The sequence below is a fragment of the Haliotis rubra genome, unplaced genomic scaffold (genome assembly GCF_003918875.1).
Source record: "Haliotis rubra isolate DU_JTF1 unplaced genomic scaffold, ASM391887v1 Scf19, whole genome shotgun sequence".
In the NCBI taxonomy this organism is placed as follows: Eukaryota; Metazoa; Mollusca; class Gastropoda; order Lepetellida; family Haliotidae; genus Haliotis; species Haliotis rubra.
Genome location: NW_025765891.1, coordinates 1,457,737 through 1,485,683, shown reverse-complemented (window position 1 = coordinate 1,485,683; position 27,947 = coordinate 1,457,737). Strand labels below are relative to the sequence as shown.

The following is a 27,947-nucleotide window of genomic DNA, read 5'->3' as shown; positions in this document are numbered from 1 at the left end:
GACTTGTCACAGGCGACTGAATGTCTGTGCTCTGAAGAATTTGTGTGTAACTTGTAGCAGCGGGAAGTCATACGCACTATTAAAAAGACGTCCAATGAACTTGAGCAAGTTTGTCCATTACGTACAACTCATTCCTACCCAAACTCAACTGAGGCGACTGTCATTTGGTGGTGTATGACCGTCATCTTGAATGTTGCGATTTCTATTATTTCAAAACATTTTACTTTATGCATCTTTTGTGTTTTGTAAAGTAGACTGAATTAAAGTTTCTTTTAGCGCCATTTTATACATCGGTAGGCAAAAGTATCAAAGTAAAATTGTTTATTCATATGTGCAATGAGTTGAAAACAAACACCAATATATATTTGGATGTCATTATGAGTATCAATTTTGTGTATCATGGAATGTAAAATCAGTCCCTAATAAAAACGGAGGAGTATATATGTGGCAAACGAATACGTCATACGTATTCCTGAGCAGTGTGACATACGAAGAAGGGTATCTGACATCATTTGTTCGTAACAACGTGCAACATAAAAGGAATGACACACAATTCCAGTGTTGATATTGTATTGGTCACATGTCATAAGATTCATCTGTATTATAAGTGCGTATAAGTGTGGTCCCGATCCACTAAGCGTTCGTAGCGCTACGACACCCGTAAGCCTATGATAAACTATAGAGTTACGACAGGTCGTAACGTTACGAATGTTTGTGGATCGGGACCCAGAACCGTAAAGGTGCTGGAATGTTTTTTCCCAAGACGTGTCCTCGCGAAAGACGTTGGTGTTCTTTACTTGCAGTATATATTCCTCTGTACTAAGATGAACAGTTGACTAGCCTTTGCGTGTGTTTGTGACGAGTGTCACTGGTGGGGCAGGATAAGATCACCTTCGCGAGCATCTAGCTTCACCACAACTGATAATGTTGATGATGCAGGTACAGATGTGTCATGGTGTTCCCGAAGTCGCAAAATCCTCTTTGGGGTAGATATTTCTTAAGTAGATGAAATATTTTTGTCGATATTATTTTCAGGGTCCAAAGAACCATATCGACAGAACAAACCTCGAAGAAGTATTCAAATACAACAAAAAAGTTCTCTTTGACTGTGATTGTCTTAATTGCCTTCTCGCTACTATCGCAGGACAGGTAGCGTTGAGATATGCTAAGAATGTGTGTGTGAATCTCAGAAGGACAGGGTTTACACGAGTTTTCGATGTCCGTCAAAATGTACACAAAAAGATACCAAAATACACAAATTTAACAATCTAGACAATAGCACCCAATATGAAGCAGGACGAAGGTAGGTGTCAGTGTCCCATGGTTAAGGTCAAGAGAGCAATTACGGTCAAGGTCAGCTCATTGAAGGGCAAGGTTGTTAATCCGGCAGTCGAGTAGCCTGCAACAGAAATAAATGTCGTCAACGCATGACCATCTCATTCCCTCTAATACATCGACTAGATGAAACTGTGAGAGTAAATAAAACGTAAACGTTAACTGTGAATATACTCTGCAAAAGAAGAAACGCAAAAGTACCAACAAAATTGAAATATCTGTCGGAGTTTTACTGACATTCATACAAAATGAATTAATTCAAAATATAAATTTCTCATGTCTCCATACATCGGGAGTGATTTGTGCGGATAGAATAAATTACAACAAACAAAACAGCAAAAAGTAAGGAACCGCAACAACGCAACCAAGTGAGAGCACGTGAGAGCCAAACACACCAACATGAAAAGAACGTGCAACATTAATATTGTGCTGTGAAAACGATGGGTTATATTTGTCTGTCATCACAATTGTACATTTAGTGAAAAGAGAAACATGCCACGACTGAGAAAAGCCCAACGTAACACCATCGGCCGACTGCAGACAGGCGACTCGGCTCCGGAGCCAGTTTTATTTTCCACGTATCGGCAAGCATCATTACAAAACTATGGAACCGTTATCAGACGCAGTCATCACGTGACCTATCCAGCTCAGGTCGACCACGTGTCACAGCTGCAGCGTAGATTCATACGGGTTCGTCACTTACATGATAGACTCACCACGGCCACCTCTACAGCTACAGCAATACCGAGAATGCCTACGATTTAAGCCAAGACAGCGAGGAACCGTCTGCGCACCGCAGGTATTCGGCCCAGACGACAAGTTCCAGGCGTCAGTCTGACTGATCAACGTCGTCGGCCGCGACGTCAATGGCGTCAAGGACACAAAGGTAGGCACAGCGATGGAGACGTGTTTGTGTTAGGGCCGAGTCATGTCTTTTGCTTCTCCATACTTCTACATACGGAAGACGTCGTGTTTACAGACGTCGTTGGGAACGGTATGCTCAAAACTACATGCAGGAAGTTGACAGGTTTGGTGACGAAAGTGTAATGATGTGGGCCGCCATCTCCCATGCCGACAGAACAGCAATTTCGAGGGTAACAACGTTACACAGACAAAAGTCTTCAGCCACATGTCCTTTTCATTATGCAACAAGCAAACGTCATATTTCAACACGAAAACGCCCGACCTTACACGGCAAGAATGACATCGGCCATTTTGAGAAACCACAACATCCATGTCCAAGATATTTTTATGGATTAAACTTCTTTGTTAATTTCTCTCACGACGTTTCGAGACCATTCCAGGTCCCTTCATCAGGTGAACTGACAGTTAGGACTATGACGTCGTCACTATGACGTCATAACTGAGTTATGACGTCACAATGCAAGTGACATCACAGTACACTAGGAGTACTGTATAAGTGAGTTTGAAGAGTTAATTACATAATGATGAAAATTCATGCTAAATAATAGAGTTGAAAGTTGAATTGTCAATACACACAACAACTGCTAATTACACAAAGGTTACTTGATAGCAGGCTTTCAAAAAAGAATAGTAAACTCGTTTTTCTTTTTATCTAAAGTTCATCAAAAGAAAAAACGAGTCTACTATTCTTTTGAAAGCCTGCTATCAAGTAACCTTTGTGTAATTAGCAGTTGTTGTGTATTGACAATTCAACTTTCAACTCTATTATTTAGCATGAATTTTCATCATTATGTAATTAACTCTTCAAACTCACTTATACAGTACTCTCCCTAGTGTACTGTGATGTCACTTAGATTGTGACGTCATAACTCAGTTATGACGTCATAGTGACGACGTCATAGTCCTAACTGCCAGTTCACCTGATGAAGGGACCTGGAATGGTCTCGAAAACGTCGTCAGAGAAATTAACAAAGAAGTTTAATCCATAAAAATATCTTGGACATCAATGTACAACTTCTAAATGCCACTGAAAGACATCACAACATCCATGTACTGCCATGACCCTCAAGGTCTCCAGATGTAAACCCCGTCGAACATTTATTAGATGCTCTTGAAGAACGTCTGCGATCAGCAACAGCCACACTCGAAGCTGCAGGAAGAGTGGGTGAACATTCAACAGCAACACTCCAAGCAGTGCAGGAAGAGTGGGTGAACATTCAACAGCCACAATTCGTTATCTGATTGGTTCCGTGAGGCGACGATGCTAGGTTCTGGACTCCCATGGGGGCTATACAAGATATTGAGTACAGATGACCTTCACCTTGACATTCGATTGTTTCAACTATGCCATGATGAACCACGGTCAGTGACGATGATTGTGCCAAATTAGAACAATTTATTGTGGTGTCATGCGATGTTGCTTATTCATATAATACATGAACTATACAACAGAAAACAACAATTTTGCGTTTCTTTTTAGCAGAGTATACATAAGGCCAACGGCAGTCAACAGACGTTACCCTTTGTATAATTGAAATAATGCAAATATATTTGTAAGATCTTACCTCAGCATTTTAAAAGAATATTGCTTTTTTTTCTATTTACACGAATTACTACATTACGCATATATTGTCAGATGTACCTGAACTTGTCACAGATATGGCAGGTTTGTAGGAAGATGGCCATGTTTTATGCAAGATAGGTACGCCCCGGAACACTTTCAACATGTCATCTCTGCTACAAGTTTTAGTGATTATACCAAGCGAGCGACACATGTCACACACTGAGGTGATAAATGTATGAAGTTAAACATAACCTGTGTTTATTATCGTTTATGAAACATACTCAGCATAGAAGATGGATAATATGTTATTACAAATAAGCACATCTTTTGATTAATTTCAGAATTAATTTTGATGGATGAGGGTTTGCTGATATAGAGGTTAATTATACACTAAAAATATTTTTAAGCTACATTTTGATAATCACATTCAATTCTCTTCATAAAGAACAAAAACAAAGAATACTATGTTTACACCAGCAACAGTTATTAGAAGTCTTATATTCTTTCGACATGTAACATTCAAGGACAAAACCAGTCCTGGTGGGATAGTAGACCCAACCACGATTGTGACGAACAATCCATTTACCACTAGGGTAACATTCAAGGGATAGCGGGAGTGACACAAACAAGTCCTGCCAAACAGTGGGATAGTAGGAGAACTCAACCACGGTATTGTGACTTTAAAGTATGTGACAATGTGGCGACACAAGCCGGTCCTGTCCAACAGTGGGATAGTAGGAGAACTCAACCACGGTATTGTGACTTTAAAGTATCTGACAATGTGGCGACACAAGCCGGTCCTGTCCAACAGTGGGATAGTAGGAGAACTCAACCACGGTATTGTGACTTTAAAGTATCTGACAATGTGGCGACACAAGCCGGTCCTGTCCAACAGTGGGATAGTAGGAGAACTCAACCACGGTATTGTGACTTTAAAGTATTTGACAATGTGGCGACACAAGCCGGTCCTGCCAAACAGTGGGATAGTAGGAGAACTCAACCACGGTATTGTGACTTTAAAGTATCTGACAATGTGGCGACACAAGCCGGTCCTGCCCAACAGTGGGATAGTAGGAGAACTCAACCACGGTATTGTGACTTTAAAGTATCTGACAATGTGGCGACACAAGCCGGTCCTGCCCAACAGTGGGATAGTAGGAGAACTCAACCACGGTATTGTGACTTGAAAATATCTGACAATGTGGCGACACAAGCCGGTCCTGCCAAACAGTGGGATAGTAGGAGAACTCAACCACGGTATTGTGACTTTAAAGTATTGTGACTCCTGTAACAGTATATGACAACGTGGCGACACAAGCCGGTCCTGCCAAACAGTGGGATAGTAGGAGAACTCAACCACGGTATTGTGACTTTAAAGTATCTGACAATGTGGCGACACAAGCCGGTCCTGTCCAACAGTGGGATAGTAGGAGAACTCAACTACGGTATTGTGACAAGTCAGCTAACATTTTCATTAATTCTTAAGCTGACAATATACGTATAATACGATGGAAAATGACGAAGCAGGACGATCGTGTAAAGATTTCATTACCAATACTCCAATATTTTACTGAAAATTAACAATTGTCAGACTCAGTCCTTCGTGTATTTTCTTAATATTTTCCCGCACACATCCAAAGAGGTTATAAACTTTTAATCCCTGTTCGTGTTTGAAGCACACTCTTACATTCCACACAATTTATTCACAAAATGACTCCCGTGGCTTGAGCAATCTTGCCTTAAAATTGTGACTTGCCTCCAGCAAAAGGTGTCTGATATTCCACGCTATAATGATGTCATCGTTATGACAAGAGTCAAAGATCATAAAAACCTGGGCAGGTATAGGAAGAAATATGAATGAGTGAAAGATAATAGCAATTGTTTATCCTATAACAAATTCCGGAATACTATATCTCAATGAGGGTTAGTTGATACATTGTTGTCTTGTTTATATGTGTTGTTTACTGACAGAAGCATATTGGCCACCCACTGGCGTCAGTGGAATGAGGGGCTCGTGGGTAGCCTAGTGGTTAAAGCGTTCGCTCGTCATGTCGAAGGCCCGTGTTCGATTCCCCACATGGGTACAATGTGTGAAGCCCATTTATGGTGCCCCCCGCCGTAATATTGCTGGAATATTGCTAAAAGCGGCGTAACACCAAACTCAGTCAGTCATTGGAATGAGACCATGACGGACATATTCACTGTGTACTCACTATATCTGGGAAGGTTTACTGGTGTTCTAGTTAGGGGGGCTGCTACCTGCAGGATAGGACGTGCTTACCCTTTTTTCGCGAACACCTGGTGTTCCCCAATGTTTAGTAATCCATTTATTATCCATAGCTCACAAAATCCGTTTCGGGGGAAAATCGAGACTGGTTAATGTATCTCGTTGACATCGTATATTGCTGCCAATAATCATGTATTATTAATGCTGGTGTTGAATTCTGAACAACCAATCAAACAAAACAATTCACCATCAAACAGTGTATATTTTCGTGGGGCGGTGGGGTAGCCTAGTGGTTAAAGCGTTGGCTCGTCACGCCATAGACCCGGGTTCGAATCCCCACATGGGTACAATGTGTGAAGCCCATTTCTGGTGTCCCCCGCCGTGATGTTGCTGGAATATTGCTAAAAGCGGCGTAAAACCAAACTCAGTCAGTCAGTATATTTTCGTCCCATTTCAGTTTTTCCATTCTGCAAGCTCCAAATCAAGGATAAAGCGACCCAATTTCTATCTTCACTTATATAGTATATATGACCAGATACCGCGATGTTTTGTTGATGCAAGACCCATTTATGTAAGTCTGACAGCCAGTACTATGCATATGTCGCCCACTCATCCACGTGTTATCTCAACACGCAAACTTATAAAGTGATGATCATTCAGGAGGTGGCTTGTTACCTGAGGCTAGCCAAACAATACACCCGTTCATGACTAAGCTATACATACGCATAGCCAACAACACACCCGTTCATGACTAAGCTATACATACGCATAGCCAACAACACACCCGTTCATGACTAAGCTATACATACGCATAGCCAACAACACACCCGTTCATGACTAAGCTATACATACGCATAGCCAACAACACACCATGTTCATGACCAACAACACATACATACGCATAACCAACAACACACCCGTTCATGACTAAGCTATACATACGCATAACCAACAACACACCCGTTCATGACTATACATTCGCATAACCAACAACACACCGTTCATGACTAAGCTATACATACACATAGCCAACAACACATCCGTTCATGACTAAGCTATACATACGCATAACCAACAACACACCCGTTCATGACTAAGCTATACATACACATAACCAACAACACACCTGTTCATGACTAAGCTATACATACGCATAACCAACAACACACCCGTTCATGACTAAGCTATACATGCACATAACCAACAACACATCCGTTCATGACTAAGCTATACATACGCATTACCAACGACACATCTGTTCATGACGCAGCTGTACGTACACTTAGCCAACAACACATCCGTTCATGACGCTGATGTACGTGCACTTAGCCAACAACACATCCGTTCATGACGCAGCTGTACGTGCACTTAGCCAACAACACATCTGTTCATGACGCAGCTGTACGTGCACTTAGCCAACAACACATCCGTTCATGATGCAGCTGTGCGTGCACTTAGGCATCACAACACCTCTGTTCATGACGCAGTTGTACGTGCACATAGGCAACAACACATCTTTTCATGACGCAGTTGTAGGTACACTTAGACAACAACACATCCCTTCATGACGCAGCTGTACGTGCACTTAGCCACAACACAGCCAACAACACAACCGTTCATGACACACAGCTGTACGTGCACTTAGCCAACAACACATCCCTTCATGACGCAGCTGTACGTGCACTTAACCAACAACACATCTGTTCATGACGCAGCTGTACGTGCACTTAAGCAACAACACATCTGTTCATGACGCAGTTGTACGTACACTTAGCCATCAACACATCCGTTCATGACGCAGCTGTACGTGCCCTTAGCCAACAACACATCTGTTCATGACGCAGTTGTACGTACACTTAGCCAACAACACATCCGTTCATGACGCAGCTGTACGTGCACTTAGCCAACAACACATCCGTTCATGACGCAGTTGTACGTGCACTTAGCCAACAACACATCCGTTCATGACGCAGCTGTACGTGCACTTAGCCAACATCTCATCCGTTCATGACGCAGCTGTACGTACCTGAAGCATACTTCTCACATATGTAACCCGACTTGGCTGAACACGTGGCGTCGTTTAGGCGGCCCCCGAAGGCGGTGCTCACGCAGTGCTCATTGTTATGCCAGTTGTTCGGTTCCGTGTTCCATTTACTGAAAACATGATACTTATGTTCACTATTATCATTTACGATACGAGGTTCCAAGTTGTGACAGGTTGATTAAAGAGTTCGTTCGTCATGACGAAGACCCGGGGATCGTTGCCCCACATGGGTGCAATGTGTGTCCCCCGTCATGATATTGCTGGAATATTGCTAAAAGCATCGTAAAACAAGTTGTGACTGTAACAGTAGTAGTAGGAGTAGTAGTAGCAGCAGCAGTAGCAGCAGCAGCAGTAGTAGTAGTAGTAGTAGTAGCAGCAGCAGCAGTAGTAGTAGTAGTAGTAGTAGTAGTAGTAAAGAGTAGTAGTAGTAGTAGTAACAGCAGTAGTAGTAGTAGTAGTAGCAGCAGCAGCAGCAGTAGTAGTAGTAGTAGAAGCAGCAGCAGCAGTAGTAGTAGTAGTAAGAGTAGTAGTAAGAGTAGTAGTAAGAGTAGTAGTAAAGCCAAGCATGTCTTGCGGTACCGGTAACACCCGCAACTCACATGGTTTGCACAAATAAGAATGTGATTGTAAGCATTGACACCTCTTCAACTCGAACGTAATTATATCGTGTAAGACGAAGTACCGTTATTTAGTCCAGTAAGGGTTGTGTTCACTATTCAAGCTCTGTCAGTTATGTTTCGGTTCAAGTTAAACCACCTGAGCGACACGGGGCAATATAAACGTCCGGACTTTTCGTTGTATTCCGGGTTCTATAAATTACACTTACATCAGCCCTTGGGCCGTGGGAGAGTTGTCGGCACTCCTACTGTACTGCCATAGGCCCTCCAGTGCCCTGTCCGTCAGACCCGTCCAGAAATAGAAGGGACTTTTTGTCACGCCGGCCAGCTGACCCAGAATGAAATCCTGGAAATATAAGACGGCTGAATTAAAACACTATTAATTCTCCGACCACCTGATACTGGGTTTGAGGGCTGAAGTTTGGGCTGAGGCAGGGGCTGAGGCAGGGGCTGAGGCTGGGTTTGGAGGGGGTCGGGGTGATTGGGGTTGCTTTGTATAGAGACGAGATAGTGGTTCTGCTATAGATGCGAAACCAGATACTTTTATCTAAACATACAATCATATTTCGTTTCTTTTTCAAAAATAATCTAGCTGTAATGTATGTTTGTGGTCGACAGGTTCTTCCCTTTAATAATCGTGTTTATTGCCAGCTTTATCCTTATTCCAACGTGTCATCTGGCGGCTTGTGTCGACCTGTTTTGACCTATGTCCCCATGTGTTCATTCTGGTTACGAAGGTATTTTGTAAAATCAATCGAAATTTATTTAAGATTACGGTGCCTTGTTAGCACGTTCCTTTGCTTAGGGGACTGACTGACTGACTGAGTTTGGTTTTACGCCGCTTTTAGCAATATTCCAGCAACATCACGGCAGGGGACACCAGAAATGGGCTTCACACACATTGTGCCCATGTGGGGATTCGAACCCGGGTCTTCGGCGTGACGAGCCAACGCTTTAACCACTAGGCTACCCCACCGCCCCTTGCTTAGGGGAACAGACTTATCTTCGAATATCATTACAACCGATACTTGTCAATTTCCCAAACTAATTTCAGACCAATATTTCAGTTTCATCCAGTTTTGAATAAGTATTCCCTTATCAGATCTGTAAACTATTAATTGATAGTGATGACCAGGTATATAAACAAAGCTAGGGCAGAGGATACAAACACTGAGAACTGGGGCATCGCTCAGTTTGCCAATCCCTACAGATGATATTTGACCACAACAGGGCCCCAGCTACTCACCTGTTCCGCTTGTGTGTCTATTGCCAGTAACGTACCGGAACCATCCCCCGACAACGTGGGGCACTTGCCCGAGGCCTCGTGCCAAGTGGTCCAGTTCGAGGCGATGAGGTAGCACGTGTTGCTGGCGCTGTTGAGAACCCAACTGGTAGGACAGGCCTGATTTTCTGCAAATATTTATTTGTGATCATTTAGACCAAATAAAAAACAGTGCCAAACCAAATTCCACAAGTTGCCTCACACATACAATACAACCTCAATGTGTTATTCAACGTCACAATCAGTAATAATCCACATATAACAAACATCAGCGGCCTCTTGCCTTAAGTAATGACTCCTGGGGAACTATTCCAGGTCCCAACGAAGGTATGAATAATTAACTACCAGTTTGAGGAGACAGGAAGAGCTGTTTGTGGGTAACGATGTTGTATGTGTCGATGGGCAGTGATGCTCCTGTGTGTTCAGTGTCATGGAGCTTATTTGTCATGAAACATGAAACAATATTTATATACCAACTTTTTAAATCTGAATATTGACGCACAGGAATGTACATCGAAACGTGCCAAATACAATACTCCAGAAGTCGTTATCCACAAAGCTGTATGATTTCTTCTATACTCACTGGACGGCGGGGTAGCCTAGTGGTTAAAGCACTTGCTCGTCACGCCGAAGGCCCGGGTTCGATTCCCCACATGGGCACTATGTGTGAAGTCCATTTCTGGTGTCCCCCGCCGTGATATTGCTGGAATATTGCTAAAAGCGACGTAACACTCAACTCAGTCAGTCAGTTCTATACTCACCAATTTCAAACAGTTTCTGAATATAAGAATTTCTATAAAATATAAATAAATGCACGTTACGAATAATTAAAATAACCACGCATGCAGCAATATCATGGTATGGGTGACACCAGAAATAACCTTCACTAACGGCCTTCGGTGCGATCTTCGCTCTCTCCACTCAGCTACCGCCTAAATGAGGGAGGGAAGCAAATCTCACTAAACACACAACAGTCAGGGCCCCCTTACTTTTTGGTTTCTCACAGATGAATCCATTATGGAAGTGCTCGCAGTTCCAGTCGGTGTAGACGCCATCGGTTCCCAATGCGGCGCAGTCCTCATCACCGTTCAGGTCGTCGGGCTCTTGATTCCATACCCTAAACATCAAGTTGGAGTATAAAATTAGACCCATGGGGTGAGCGACGCGGTAACATGGCACACGTGATGAGTAGGGTATGTCATACTGATGTATTAGCAAACACAGTGTTTCAGACACAGCCTCGCCATGAATCATCTTGACCCCCCTTCTTTCACCCAGTAATCTATATAAGACTGACTGACTGAATATGGTTTTACGCCGCATTTAGCAATATTCCAGCAATATCACGGCGGGGGACACCAAAAATGGGCTTCACACATTGTACCCATGAATCTATATACGAACCGCATAGGCTAATTTTGAAACATTTCACAGTGTTCAATTAAATGTGCATATTTCATAGTATTTGATTGATACAAGGATGAATAGTATGTCGATAGTTTCATGTTCTTTAGACAATCGTCCCATCAAGAGACACGAGGTCACACGACCGAGGCGTACCTCTCAGTACCTAGTGTGACCATTCTGTGCTGTTATCACTGCTCTACACCTCCTTGGCACAGAGCGAATGAGTCTACGGTTTCAATCACGTAGAATTCCCCTCTCATATTTTCTGTTCAGTTGTCGCTGTTATGTTTATTAACGTTGACGTACACGTCTATAGAGTTCAGACCCATGCACGGAACAAAATCAACATTCTCATGCCTTTTTGAAGAGTGTATAAAACAATGTCGTCTTACAAGTAGGACGTATCGGCCTTGCTTCCGTCCGCCCAGTTCCAATTGACATGATCCATGCTGGACTGGTCATTGAGGCCAATCCAGTAGCCGCCATAGGACATCTTCGACGTCTTCGACTGGAAACTCAACCAGTGCTGGAAGTATACCCAGTATGAATCATTCCTCATAATGACAAAGAATGACATGCAGCCTCGGATCATATATGTTATATATCTGTGATCACAAAACCAAATGCTAGTGACAGTGCCAAACATCAAAACCAACTTTGGCAAAAGGTCGTTCGCTTTCAATGCAGCAATGAAGTGGAACGCGCTACCGCTTGAACTCAAAACCAGCGAGTCACTAACATTTTTTAAGACTGGCCTCAAAACATTTCTTGTCAAGTGTCAATTTCCATCTTAAGCGCAGAGAGCAGTTATTAGTGAATGAAGCGCTATATAAATGCAATTATTATTATTATTATTATTATCTGCGGTTAGAGGTATTCCTTAACTGCCTGATTAATATTCCTTATTTCAACTGAGTACAACGTCCTGAGGCCCTTTAAAGGCCAATATTTCTTCTATGAATATGGCACAACGTGTTATAGATACATACTTTCAACTTGTGTTTATTGTGTATAGGAAAGTATATACTTGGACGAAACATTACAAACGTTATCAAAATGTTACTAGGTGAAAACAGCCGTCGACACTGTGATCACTATACTCGTATCAGATACAGTACTATAGAATAATCATTTGCCTGTTCCTTCTGAAATAGGTGAATATATTCTGTTGCCCTGTTGTTTATGCCAGGGTGCATTCCAACATACCGACGATCTAGACAAACATTTATTCCCAGAAATTATTCCAGAATCATCTTATCTAAAAAATATATATCAACAAAAAAGAAACTATACTCGAAATGGTGCCCAGAACGAGATTTCATTTCATGGGCTGAGGCGATATAAACTTTCAAAATGATTCCAGTCTTGAGTTTGAGACACACTAGTGATCAAGTGATTATGTGCACTAACCATTTCATCGTGATTTTCTATCTTCATCAGATTACCCCCCAGCGACTGGCAGGATGTCTTGGCGTCTGACCAGGACTTGGTAGGCGAGGAGATGGTCTGGTAACACTTCTGTCCCGCCCTCTCCCAGTCTCCGCAGCCGAAGTTGACCGTATACTGCTCTGGAAGCGGACAATATAGTGGTTATACCCCGGTACTACTGACCTCTGACACGTCATACAGTGGTGACCAGAGTTGACCGTATACTGCTCTGGAAGCGGACAATATAGTGGTTATACCCCGGTATTACTGACCTCTGACACGTCATACAGTGGTGACCAGAGTTGACCGTATACTGCTCTGGAAACAGGGAATATAGTGGTTATACCCAGGTACTACTGACCTCTGACACGTCATACAGTGGTGACCAGAGTTGACCGTATACTGCTCTGGAAACAGGGAATATAGTGGTTATACCCGGGTACTACTGACCTCTGACACGTCATACAGTGGTTTCCAGAGTTGACCGTATACTGCTCTGGAAACAGGGAATATAGTGGTTATACCCCGGTACTACTGACCTCTGACACGTCATACAGTGGTGACCACAGTTGACCGTATACTGCTCTGGAAACAGGGAATATAGTGGTTATACCCGGTACTACTGACCTCTGACACGTCATACAGTGGTGACCAGAGTTGACCGTATACTGCTCTGGAAACAGGGAATATAGTGGTTATACCCCGGTACTACTGACCTCTGACACGTCATACAGTGGTGACCAGAGTTGACCGTATACTGCTCTGGAAACAGGGAATATAGTGGTTATACCCAGGTACTACTGACCTCTGACACGTCATACAGTGGTGACCAGAGTTGACCGTATACTGCTCTGGAAACAGGGAATATAGTGGTTATACCCAGGTACTACTGACCTCTGACACGTCATACAGTGGTTTCCAGAGTTGACCGTATACTGCTCTGGAAACAGGGAATATAGTGGTTATACCCAGGTACTACTGACCTCTGACACGTCATACAGTGGTGACCACAGTTGATCGTATACTGCTCTGGAAACAGGGAATATAGTGGTTATACCCGGGTACTACTGACCTCTGACACGTCATACAGTGGTGACCAGAGTTGACCGTATACTGCTCTGGAAACAGGGAATATAGTGGTTATACCCCGGTACTACTGACCTCTGACACGTCATACAGTGGTGACCAGAGTTGACCGTATACTGCTCTGGAAACAGGAAATATAGTGGTTATACCCCGGTACTACTGACCTCTGACACGTCATACAGTGGAGACCAGAGTTGACCGTATACTGCTCTGGAAACAGGGAATATAGTGGTTATACCCCGGTACTACTGACCTCTGACGCATCATACAGTGGAGACCAGAGTTGACCGTATACTGCTCTGGAAACAGCGAATATAGTGGTTATACCCGGTACTACTGATCTCTGACGCGTCATACAGTGGTGACCAGTGTTGACCGTATACTGCTCTGGAAACAGGGAATATAGTGGTTATACCCCGGTACTACTGACCTCTGACACGTCATACAGTGGTGACCAGAGTTGACCGTATACTGCTCTGGAAACAGGGAATATAGTGGTTATACCCCGGTACTACTGACCTCTGACACGTCATACAGTGGTGACCAGAGTTGACCGTATACTGCTCTGGAAGCGGACAATATAGTGGTTATACCCCGGTACTACTGACCTCTGACACGTCATACAGTGGTGACCAGAGTTGACCGTATACTGCTCTGGAAGCAGACAATATAGTGGTTATACCCGGTACTACTGACCTCTGACACGTCATACAGTGGTGACCAGAGTTGACCGTATACTGCTCTGGAAGCGGACAATATAGTGGTTATACCCCGGTACTACTGACCTCTGACACGTCATACAGTGGTGACCAGAGTTGACCGTATACTGCTCTGGAAGCGGACAATATAGTGGTTATACCCCGGTATTACTGACCTCTGACACGTCATACAGTGGTGACCAGAGTTGACCGTATACTGCTCTGGAAACAGCGAATATAGTGATTATACCCGGTACTACTGACCTCTGACGCGTCATACAGTGGTGACCAGAGTTGACCATATACTGCTCTGGAAGCGGACAATATAGTGGTTATACCCCGGTACTACTGACCTCTGACGCGTCATACAGTGGTGACCAGAGTTGACCGTATACTGCTCTGGAAGCGGACAATATAGTGGTTATACCACTTCAACGTTTCAGTGAATACGTCCAAGGTCCGAAGTCGACGACAAATGAATATAACTGACGAAGGAGCAATTTCTATGAATAAAATGATTGTCGGTTATCTGACATTTGATGTACTGAGTATAGCCATACCCAAAACGTTATTGTGAAATATATATGTCCCTAGTTTACTCGGCTGTCTCCACATCTGTTCCCAAAAGGTATAACATGGGATTGTGACTATCTCTAAGGCCGCTTTCAGTTAAACTACTGCGTGAGTTTGACGTAAGGTGAAAACCCAAAGTGATGCAAGTTTAACACTGGTGTTGTGCGTGGACATGAACCTACTATATCGATCACTGGTATTTCGTGAACCATACTTGACGCAACTCTGTACAGACAACCTTCTGGGACGATTTTTCCAAAGCTAGAGTAAGTGAGTTTTAGTTTTGCGCCGCTTTTAGCAATACTCATTTCACGGCGGGGGACACCAGAAATGGGCTTCACACAGTGTACCCATGTGTTGGAATCGAACCCGGGTCTTCATCGTGACGAGCAGACGCTTTAACCACTAGGCTACCCCACTGAACCCCAAAGTTATAGAAATACACAGTGTTTGTTTCTCGTTGTAAAAATACGTTATGTTTATGAATGATTACTGGACAATGAAGGATTTATTTTTATTCTGAGAAAACTATATGCTTCATGTTTCCACTGGCACTCTAATAGTTTCAGAATATTTCCAGATGAGGACTACTGAAGAGTAAAACGATTTCTGCGCATGCGAATGTTTACATTAGCACCAATAATGGGAAAGATTGAAAATTCATATTGTAATCATTATGACGTACATTTAATGCTTATCGTGTGTATATTCAGATGGGGTGATAAAGCGAAAACGAAAATGTTTGTTTTTTCGTGTTGATATGGAGACAACGGAACAATGTCCCTTCGAGGTTTGCATAGATTTCCAAAGGTGAATATAACAATTGTCTTACGACTGGGTTGTTCCTTCCTGCAGATGTAGTTGTTGCTCTGGGTGCAGTCCCTGTCGCTGAAAGTGCCCTTCTGTAGGATGGTGGCACAGTGTTCCCGGCCCAAGATGTTGTCAGGCTCCTGGGTCCACTTCCTGAACATATACATGACATTGTCCATCAGGGAAGACCCTTGAACCAATCCTCGCACGCGGGGCAACATGCAAGCACGCACACGCACACGCACACGCACACACACTCCTACATACGCGTGTACACACCTATACATAAATAACTTGATCTTATTGCACAAATGTATATTCGCGTATATGAAGCATTAACTTTTTCAGGGTAAATTCACGGGAGAAAATCACTCACACTAAGCTGTTATTGAAAACGTTGCCATTCATCCACTTGTACACCCCCTCTTTTTGCTTGTCCGTTAGGTCTGTCCACCACTTCTGAGTGGTTCTCGCCGACCATTGTGTCGGCATTTTCTCGGTGAAGAAGGTCTGTAAACACAGAACACAAGTGTCTATTAGTTTGTTCTCTCTCTCTCTCTCTCTCTCTCTCTCTCTCTCTCTCTCTCTCTCTCTCTCTCTCTCTCTCTCTCTCTCTCTCTCTCTCTCTCTCTCTCTCTCTCTCTCTCTCTCACTGTCCCTCTTTCTCTCTCACTCTTTGTCTCCGAATCTCTCCCCATTTCTCTCTCCTCTTTTATTCTCTCGCTTACTCACTCTCTATTTCTCGCTCCTTCACTCCTCGCTCCCTCTTCTCGATCACATTCTGTCTCTCTCTCTCTCTCTCTCTCTCTCTCTCTCTCACTGTCCCTCTTTCTCTCTCACTCTTTGTCTCGGAATCTCTCCCCATTTCTCTCTCCTCTTTTATTCTCTCGCTAACTCACTCTCTATTTCTCGCTCCTTCACTCCTCGCTCCCTCTTCTCGATCACATTCTGTCTCTCTCCCATTTCTCTCTCTCTCTCCATCTCTTTCTCTCTCTCCCCTCGCTCTCTCCACTTTTCTCTCTCCGTTTTTTCTCTCTCCCTCTCTCTCTCTCTCTCTCTTTATCTGCCCTCTCACTCCCTCTCTCTCACCGATTCCTTCACCGTGTCCAGCGTCACCAAGTGTGCTGTTCCCCTGCCCCCGGTATCTGTGTTCTGGCAAAGTGAGTTTGCTGCGTCCCAGGTTAGGAACTGGGCGATGTCACTGGTGTTGCTCACCAAGTAACAATTCCCCCCTCCTTGTAGCCAACCAAAGGGGCAAGTATCTGCAACCACAAAACAAATATCATATACATTTGTCAACTTCTATGTTAATGTAATGTACACTTCATTACCCGGTAATACCTTAAAACCAGATCAAAGAGTGCACCTGTTGAGTGAATGGTGACTCCCTGATTTGCACAATTAAACATACTCTCCACTCACATACTGACTCATTTACTGTTGTTTAACCCACTGGTTAGCCCGGGACGCGCAAAAGAAAGTACACCTCATTTGTATTTGACCGAAACATTATGAAAACGTGAATAGGTTCAAAGGTCACAGAACGCTTTAAATGCGTAGCCACACAAGAACCATGTTGTTGCTTCATATCGAACTCCATTAAATATGAATGTTTACTGGCCCTCGTGTTCTGAAAGGCCACTTATAACCAATTTCGGGAAACAGCACTCAAATGTTTGGACAGTTAAATAAGAATAATCAATTCTTGTTTACTGTTTCGTGACTAGGTGACAGAGTACGTTGGTGCATCCATGTTGCTATACAATCATAAATATAATCAGCCAAATTGAATAGATATGGCGAAAATAAACTTTAGCTTGTTCTGTTGTAAATGTAAAGCATTCTGGGCTCTGTAAACATGAGAGCGAGAACCAGTTAAATTAGAAACTCAGTGTATGGCAGTTAAGAATATGTTGAGAATATGTCTGTCCCAGAGTCAAGAATCCGGTTATCTTTAAACAGGATTGTGGCACAGTTTGCGGATACGATTTCCCTGTGTCGCAGTAATGCTCGGGGAGCAGTATCTGTGCCCCAACAATTGTATCAGTGCGGAAGCCATATAAAAGCAATGACACCTGATCTCCAGAGCACCAATATCATCACAGCCGCCAACCACTGTTTCCTCCTTATCTTTTCTTCCCGGGCTCTTATTTTCCCTCTTGGTGTTGGGTGCACTCCTGTTCAAGTTCTTGCTGAACTGACTCACTCTTCTTTTCTCTGTAGTACCTCTGGCACAACGAACACTGATCCTTCTTTGGTACGTGAAAAGTATAGTTATACCCCTCGGTGAATACCTTCCAGTAAAGTGATGACACTGTTTTGGTAGCATCACTGATGCACTTGTCTTTGTACAGTTCGTACATTTCTTTTTACATTTAATGTCGATCCCAAACACTTTCTGTTCGTATGTCGCCAGGTGTAGTGAGCATCAACTGTTGGGAATGATTCTATGTGCTCTCGAACCAGTTTTAGTGTACTTGTGGCAGTCTTTTTATGTGGCTCGTGGTGTCCCCTCTTTTCAGTCCAAGCAAATATCCATTGGTTCTTATTTAGTAGAGCATGATTGATATAGGATTCACCAACATCCAAAGTTTTTCTGTAAATGTTTTACAGCCATTGTGTCGTTCTCCATCAAGTTGAAAAGTGTACGTTCAACGTTCGGTGAACTTCGGGTTTTTTCTGTACATCATTTTCTTCTTCATCCAGGTATGTGCGAGTCTTCTTTTCTGTTGTGTTTGAGCAAACGAAGTCTTTCTGTCTTGTGTATGAGGAAAAGTTCCAACAGGTTTTAAGAAAGATGTTTACAGAACATTTGTACCTCGATTTAGAACAGTCGACTCTTGTACAGACGTAGCCCTCATAGTTTTCTCTTCCTGATTCACATATTCTTGTCCAGAGAGTCTTAAGTGCTTCCTTTTATTTTTAATCCAGGTTTCAGGAGTTGCACGACGTTTCCTGAATAATGTCTCCTTTGGAGGTGTGTTAAAGCTGCTGACTTTCTTGGTGCTGGTGGTTTGGGGATGTTAAGAGTGGGTGTTGGATTATCAGCATCGTTTGTGGGAGTACATTATGATGTAGCAAAAACATCGTTACCAGAATTTAATGTAACGGAAATTGTATTGGAGTCGTCAGAATTGGCGAATGAATGAATTGCCCTGAGGTGTTGCTGAAGCAGACGTCAATGCAGTACTGTCGTGGCAAATGTGTGTTGATGACGTGGGTGGCATTGCCGAAGTCCTGAAATCGATGTATATGCCAAGAAAATTCGTGTTTTATTCTCAATTCCTTGGGCAGTTGGCGTAATGTATATGAGAGGGATAGATTCTGCAAAATATTCGAACACATTGGCCCGACCAGTTTGCCACTGACAGAGGGAGGAAGTCTGCAACTCCGTTGGAGAGGTAGCCAGCCTCACGCAGCTTTTCTACTTCCAGCAAATAATCCTGCCATGTTTCTAGATTACTGTCCTCCTTGATAGGAAAAAAGACAATGTACTCATTCATCCTCTCTTCTAAATGATCACAAAGTTGTTTTCTCAGTTGAGTGGCTGTCATACTTCCGGATAGATGGAGCGCTGACGCAGTAAAGAAGCAGTCACCATCACGAGGCACCTGTTATATAATGTGTCCGTTAAACTGAGCAAGCTGTAACAATCTTCTTTCATGAATCTGGCGCATTTGAGCTGAATAGCTTGGGACCTGTCGACTTTTTAATGCAGCTGACAAAGTTGGGGTCTTGGAAGTATCTAGGCTTGCTTTGTCATGTGGTTTCTTTGTCTTCAATTTTCGCTTTTTGAACAAAAGTTCATTTCAAGATTCTGAACTGGAGTAAAACTCTGAGTCTGATGAGTCGAGTGTGGTTGTATCTGGATCATATTCTTCACCTGACGATGATGCTGGGTCGTTGTCAGGGACCAGTCCTTTACTACTCCTTAGTGTTGACAATACTTCATTTTATGAACTGTCAAAGTCACTGTCACTATCCCTCAGGGACGAAGTTCCTCCGCGCCCAACACTGTACTAATAAGTCTGACTGGTATGTCTATAGGCGCATCAGTCTGTACTAGTATGTCTGTAGGCGCATCAATCTTTTCTGGTATGTCTATAGGCTCATCAGACTGTTCTGGTATGTCTATAGGCTCATCAGACTGTTCTGGTATGTCTGCAGGCGCATCAGTTTGTTCGAGTAAGCCTATAGGCGCATCAGTCTGTTCGGGTACGTCCATGGGCACATCACTCAGTGCCGGTATGTGTATAGGTGCATTACTCTGTACTATTGTGTCTATAGGCGCGTCACACTGTACTGGTATGTCTGTAAGATCAGCACTCTGTACTGGTATGTCGGTAGGCGCATCACACTGTACTGGTATGTCGGTAGCCCCATCACTCTGTACTGGTATGTCTGTAGGCGCATCACTCTGTACTGGTATGTCTGTAGGCGCATCATGTCTGGTATGTCTATAGCATCACTCTGTACTGGTATGTCTGTAGGCGCATCAGGCGCATCTACTGGCGCATCTACTGGTCTGTCTGTAAGATCATCACTCTGTACTGGTATGTCGGTAGCATCATCACTCTGTACTGGTATGTCTGTAGGCGCATCATTCAGTGGTGGCATGTCGGTAGGCGCATCATTCAGTGCTGGTATGTCTGTAGGCGCATCATTCAGTGCTGGCATGTCTGTAGGCGCATCATTCAGTGCTGGCATGTCGGTAGGCGCATCACTCTGTACTGGTATGTCTGTAGGCGCATCACTCTGTACTGGTATGTCTGTAAGATCATCACTCTGTACTGGTATGTCGGTAGCATCATCACTCTGTACTGGTATGTCTGTAGCATCATCACTCTGTACTGGTATGTCGGTAGGCACATCACTCTGTACTGGTATGTCGGTAGCATCATCACTCTCTACTGGTATGTCGGTAGCATCATCATTCAGTGCTGGTATGTCTGTAGGCGCATCACTCTGTACTGGTATGTCGGTAGGCGCATCTACTGGTATGTCTGTAAGATCATCACTCTGTACTGGTATGTCGGTAGCATCATCACTCTGTACTGGTATGTCGGTAGGCGCATCACTCTGTACTGGTATGCCGGTAGGCGCATCATTCAGTGCTGGTATGTCTGTAGCATCATCACTTTGTACTGGTATGTCGGTAGGCGCATCACTCTGTACTGGTATGTCTGTACCATCATCACTCTGTACTAGTATGTCGGTAGGCGCATCTCTCTGTACTGGTATGTCTGTAGCATCATCACTTTGTACTGGTATGTCTGTAGCATCATCACTTTGTACAGGTATGTAGGTAGCATCATCACTCTGTACTGGTATGTCTGTAGCATCATCACTCTGTACTGGTATGCCGGGAGGCGCATCATTCAATGCTGGTATGTCTGTAGCATCATCACTTTGTACTGGTATGTCGGTAGGCGCATCACACTGTACTGGTATGTCGGTAGCCCCATCACTCTGTACTGGTATGTCTGTAGGCGCATCACTCTGTACTGGTATGTCTGTAGCATCATTCAGTGCTGGCATGTCGGTAGGCGCATCATTCAGTGCTGGCATGTCTGTAGGCGCATCATTACCAGTGCTGGTATGTCGGTAGGCGCATCTACTGGTATGTCTGTAAGATCATCACTCTGTACTGGTATGTCGGTAGCATCATCACTCTGTACTGGTATGTCTGTAGGCGCATCATTCAGTGTACTGGTATGTCGGTAGGCGCATCATTCAGTGCTGGTATGTCTGTAGGCGCATCATTCAGTGCTGGCATGTCTGTAGGCGCATCATTCAGTGCTGGCATGTCGGTAGGCGCATCACTCTGTACTGGTATGTCTGTAGGCGCATCACTCTGTACTGGTATGTCTGTAAGATCATCACTCTGTACTGGTATGTCGGTAGCATCATCACTCTGTACTGGTATGTCTGTAGCATCATCACTCTGTACTGGTATGTCGGTAGGCACATCACTCTGTACTGGTATGTCGGTAGCATCATCACTCTCTACTGGTATGTCGGTAGCATCATCATTCAGTGCTGGTATGTCTGTAGGCGCATCACTCTGTACTGGTATGTCGGTAGGCGCATCTACTGGTATGTCTGTAAGATCATCACTCTGTACTGGTATGTCGGTAGCATCATCACTCTGTACTGGTATGTCGGTAGGCGCATCACTCTGTACTGGTATGCCGGTAGGCGCATCATTCAGTGCTGGTATGTCTGTAGCATCATCACTTTGTACTGGTATGTCGGTAAGCGCATCTCTCTGTACTGGTATGTCTGTACCATCATCACTCTGTACTAGTATGTCGGTAGGCGCATCTCTCTGTACTGGTATGTCTGTAGCATCATCACTTTGTACTGGTATGTCTGTAGCATCATCACTTTGTACTGGTATGTAGGTAGCATCATCACTCTGTACTGGTATGTCTGTAGCATCATCACTCTGTACTGGTATGCCGGTAGGCGCATCATTCAATGCTGGTATGTCTGTAGCATCATCACTTTGTACTGGTATGTCGGTAGGCGCATCACTCTGTACTGGTATGTCAGTAAGCGCATCACTCTGTACTGGTATGTTGGTAGGCGCATCACTCTGTACTGGTATGTCAGTAAGCGCATCACTCTGTACTGGTATGTCGGTAGCATCATCAGTCTGTTCGGGGGTGTCTATAGGTGCATCACTGTGTAATATTGTATCTGTAGGATCATCACTCTGTACTGGCATGTCTGTAGGCGCATCATTCAATGCTGGCATGTCTGTAGCATCATCACTCTGTACTGGTGTTGTAACCTGTTGTGGTACCTGGGTGTTGTATCCATCTTTCTTTGTAAATCAAGAGGCACACCACGCTGCATTGATACAAACTGGGCTTGATTATCCTCAGTGGTATGACCCGGTGCTGGTATATCCACTGACTCATCCTCTTCATCATTTGCGTCATACTGTATTGGCATATCCGATAGTGTATCAGATTGTGCTGGGGTATCCAGTCACACCCCACATGGGTTTGGTTCATCTTGAATATAATCAGAATTGACTGATATATTAGTGGCAAGTGATCAACTTGTAGATGTGGCCAAGTCAGATTGTAATAATTCCTCTTTATCTGCGTCGGACCATAATTCAGTAATCTTGCATAGACCTAAAACAAGAGTACTAAACTAAGGGACAGGTTAATATCACACACTGAATTTGATATGTTATTAATAATAACACTCAATAATTAAAGCAATTTAGTTTCAATTTTGATTAGTGCTGGCAAATAACTTTTATACTGACAGCATAATGTGGGGTATATTTAAGAGTTATTCAACAAGTACTTACTATTTACCTATATGAATTACCTCTGATGTTTCAGTGGGATTTTCGTACTGTAAATCTTCCGAGTACAAATACATACTTTGGAAAATAGCTCCTCCCTAAGGGTTAAAATAACTAACCCTGGCTAGTGTGAAACAAGCCCTGTAAACAGCTGGGAATGGCACGCTTATATATGGCAACAACAGAATAATAGTAATTAAGACCATCTGACCCGGAGAGAGGTCCTTATCAGCTGTAAGACCAAAGAGCCAGAACATTCCTTCAGCATATCAGTTGTTTTAACCGGTAAGGGAACTCTTGCCCGACACCACGCAGGCTGCCAGTTAATGGTTTAAGGCATGATAAATATCAAGCGTGGCTAGAGCAGTTGAGCCGGACTGAACAGTGTAAATTAACATAACATAACCTGGTCTAAACTGAAAGGAGAGATAATTCATAAGTTGTTTGAACTCTAATGCATAACCACCTAATCAGGCATAACCACCTAATCATAGCCCCTGATTGCTACTCGCGTTTTAGTATGAATAACATATCAGTATGTGAGCGCATTAATACTTTTAAATAAATTTGACAGAATTATTTACTTAAGGTGTTCTGGCACTAACCCGTCATATTAATTTCACAAATATAGCCCATCTTGCTGGAACAGTGTTCGTCGCTGAGCGTGGCGACGCTGTTCATGGCGATGCAGTCTTCGTCATCATTGTTATCTGGTTCCTTATCCCAATGGGACTTTCTAGAAAAAAAATTAAACCTGTTAATCCGGGCCATACTGTTAATACATGTCCGGATTAACTTTTTAAGGATCTGATGTAATGTACCTGAGTGTATATAGGCATCCCTAGCACATTGGTTCAGAAGGCAGGTTTCCGGACAAACGGGGTACTGTAATTGAAGGGTTCTGTTATCCTCGTGTTTTCACCAAGCCACCAGGGTTATTTGAATCTACGTACACAACATTACACTCTGTTGTTAGTGACATTATCACCATTGTTGTCACATTGAAAACAACAAAAGTCCGATTATATGTGTTATTACAGCCATGGTAATATATGTGAGTATGGTTGTTATTACATGGAAAATGTGATTATAGTTGTTACCGCATGGTAATTGTGGTTATGGATGTTATTACATGGTAAATGTGATTATGGCTGTTATTACATGGTAAATGCCATTATGGTGCTTATTATATGGTAAATGGTATGTATTATAGTTGTTACTACGTGGTAAATGAGATTATAGATGTTATTACATGGTAAATGTGATTATGGTTGTTATTACATGGTAAGTTAGATTATGGTTGTTATTACCTTGTAAATGGTATTATAGTTGTTACTGCATGGTAAATGTGAATATAGTTGTTATTACATGGTAAATGAGAATATGGTTGTTATTGCTTGGTAAATGCCATAATGGTGCTTATTATATGGTAAATGGTATTATAGTTGTTACTACATGGTAAATGAGATTATGGATGTTATTACATGGTAAATGAGATTGTGGTTGTTATTATATGGTAAATAACCTGTGGTACGTACACAACGGAATCAATTGTATATTCATCAGTGCCCCAAAGCCAGATTCCAGTTCCAGCGCCTGTGCCGGACGGGTCACGGTCATTTAAAGCCGTCCAGAAACCGTTGCCACTTTGGTCAAGGGCCATGTTGTTCTTCACAAATGTCTAACTCAAAGATAAGGGGCAGTTTTGTATTATTGTCTATAAATCAATAAACATATGCATAGTTATAACACTCGGCTATTTCGTATTCATAGATACTTGACATAATGAAATAATTAGACTGACTGACTGAGTTTAGTTTGACGCCGCTTTTAGCAATATTCCAGCAATATCACGGCGGGGGGACACCAGAAATGGGCTTAACACATTGTGCCCATGTGGGGAATCGAACCCGGGTCTTCGGCGTGACGAGCCAACGCTTTAACCACTAGGCTACCCCACCGCCCCAGAAATAATTAGAAATATGATAAAGCCAAGTCAAGCATATGCAAACAAAATGATAGTTTTATGTTGCTCAGTAAATTTATACTTTGTTGGCTAGAACTACATTTTGTTCAGAACCCAAACTCACATGCAAATCAATTGCTTGTTCACTTACTTTGCTTTCGTTTTTACCATATAGAATATCAAATCTATTCTGAATTATTTCAAGGTGTAACATAAATATGAACAAATATTATCTCTTACTTAATTCCGAAGGGTCTAAATAGTATCTAGAACAAATATGAGACTGTGTAATTGTTATGCTTTCAGATGTACTAAGCTCCCCTTGATTTCACAGACAGTGGGGCCAGAAACTGACCTATTGACGTTAGAGAATGTACAAATGGTATCTAAAGCTACAGTCGGCAATATTTCACATTGTGAAGTTTCAGCATGTAAGTTTAGCCAAATGATATAATTGAGAATTGGAGCACAGGGGCTTGTAACTTAAACAGATATTGCCCAAGCACTATATAAAACTATATGAGGTCATCACACCTAATTTGTTTCAGGACGAATTCAACAATGTTCACTGTGTATACCCGTATAACTATAGACGCATTTCAAGCCAATAGATCTTCCTACAAAATGAGACATGCATTATTCTTGTTGATTGCAACGTGTACACTGACGACACGCACGCTGTCATTCTTTCACTTAGACCTAACTATCACAATGAGTTTACATACATTTGTTTATCGGAAACAGACCTCTGTCGTGCCCGTTCGCCATTGACGACCTTGACCTCGAGCAGTGTTTGCCCTTAACCCTGAAAAGCTGCAGGCCCTATGAACCCAGAACCATAACAAGTTGTGGGTCCTGATCGGAATGTGTAGGTCCTATATCTTAATATGGAAATAACACTGTTAGTTATTGGGGATGAGAAGGCTGTCGGTCATAAGGACCTGCAGAAAACAAAAGCTGTGGGTCCGAGTGGTTTTCAATCGGCTTTGGGCCTAAGGACCGACGTCATTTTAGAACGCTGACCACGAGTTGCCCCGCACTGAAAAGAGTCAGCGATCTGATGGGGCATATTTTATTCATAGCCAATCAGCTATCTGTCCCTCTCCAACGTCTGGGGACGTGTTCTATCCTATTCTACCCTATTCTGCCCTATTCAAGCCAATATCCGCACTGGATACATTTAATTTATAAAGGAATCGAGTGATCAAAATCAACTCCATACTCATTACACACTGGGAATGTCAAAGGAATATTTGGTCAGCTATGTCTGCCATGAGGCCCCTTTCCTGGTTTACCCAGTCCAGACTTGAACGCTCCCTACCGGGAAGCTTGCAGGCGCGCCACTGACTGACTCACCCACTCATCCATACTCTCCAGTCTCAGCAACTTGGCCAGCCTTGTACTGCATTCATCTTGAGCGTCGGCCCACGTCACTCTGTCCTTGTTGTTAAAGAAGTAGCAGTAGTTGGTCCCTGTCACCCACCCCGATCCCGTGGGGCAGGGGGGGCTTGTGTCACCCCAGACATGCCCTGGAATTATAGACATTGTATTTCAAAGTGAGTGAGTTAAATTTCAACAAGTGATGGGATTCAAAACAAATTGTCACTACATTGAATTGATGTATAAAATAGTTATTATGCTATTAAGTGAAATATCCGACAGCAAGATATCGCCATTGACAAAGTAACGACGATCAGTGACGGGTCATGGCAATGGTCAGTGCTTATAACAGCTTCAACAGGAATCAGTCAATATAAAACAAACTATATGTATAACAACTTCTTATATTTCGTGAGTGCGACGTTTCAATACAGATGCTTGTACAGTTGTTATCCGTAACGTTTGTTCTATAATGTACTTACCAACTTCTAAATGCCACTCAAAGAAGGAAGCAGTCAGTACATACACGCAATAAGGAAACTCCTATAACAAGGGGGACTACTCGTAAACTAAACTCAGCGGAAAGAAAGTGTTCGTTCGTTTTGTGTTTAACTGATTTTTTACATAGAAGTAAATAAACTGTTTCCTTAGCCACAAAAAATCTCCTAGTAAATGTAAGTTATTGACTAGGAACGGTATTCGGAGAGACAATTGCTATATCTGGGCACCAACGCACATCACAGACAACATGCTCTGAATCTCAAGCATGTGTATCACATCTGTTAAATATTGTTGTACATTATAGGAAATGTAAGGCAATATTTTGATGCCATATTTTAAAGGGAATTATACGATATCTAGAATTTAGGAACAACGACCATGTAGTCTTTAATCTGACAAACAGGGTTCTTACATCAAGCATTGTGCTGTGATCGTCTTCAGACAGTGGAACCTGGCTTTACCCTAACAGTATCCATCCTGGCACAATTTAAACAACTTGCCATTCTGTTTAATATTCAGATCAGAACAACTATAGAAACTCATATGCCGATCGGCGCTGCATCACGACTACAGCGATTAGGTGGCAGCTCCGTGCACAGATTTCTGGGTAAGGTGAGCTACAGGTCTCGCATACATGAAGTAAGAAGAAAATGGGTCATACTTACCAATTAGTAGAAATACTGCTGAAAGTAATGCCTTCATTGTTTATTATTGACGATCACAGTATCCAAGGAGGGGTGTGACAATCTGTGTTGTCAGTAGCTTATCAGACTTTGGT

General features: G+C 42.9%; 1 protein-coding gene across 1 annotated transcript; it reads right to left on the bottom strand.

Moving 5' to 3' along the window:
- Positions 1-306: 306 nt before the first annotated feature.
- LOC124274350 (macrophage mannose receptor 1-like) lies at positions 307-27,947 on the bottom strand. Its single transcript, XM_046709712.1, has 14 exons — positions 27,835-27,947; positions 26,645-26,817; positions 24,861-25,003; positions 23,928-24,058; positions 17,085-17,257; positions 16,372-16,505; positions 16,018-16,148; positions 12,811-12,968; positions 11,793-11,926; positions 10,983-11,110; positions 9,958-10,121; positions 8,921-9,057; positions 8,077-8,204; positions 307-1,399 (listed from the first exon to the last, which is right to left on the bottom strand). The coding sequence occupies exons 1-14, from the start codon at positions 27,869-27,871 to the stop codon at positions 1,311-1,313; spliced, it is 1,860 nt and encodes a 619-aa protein (XP_046565668.1). The 5' UTR covers positions 27,872-27,947; the 3' UTR covers positions 307-1,310.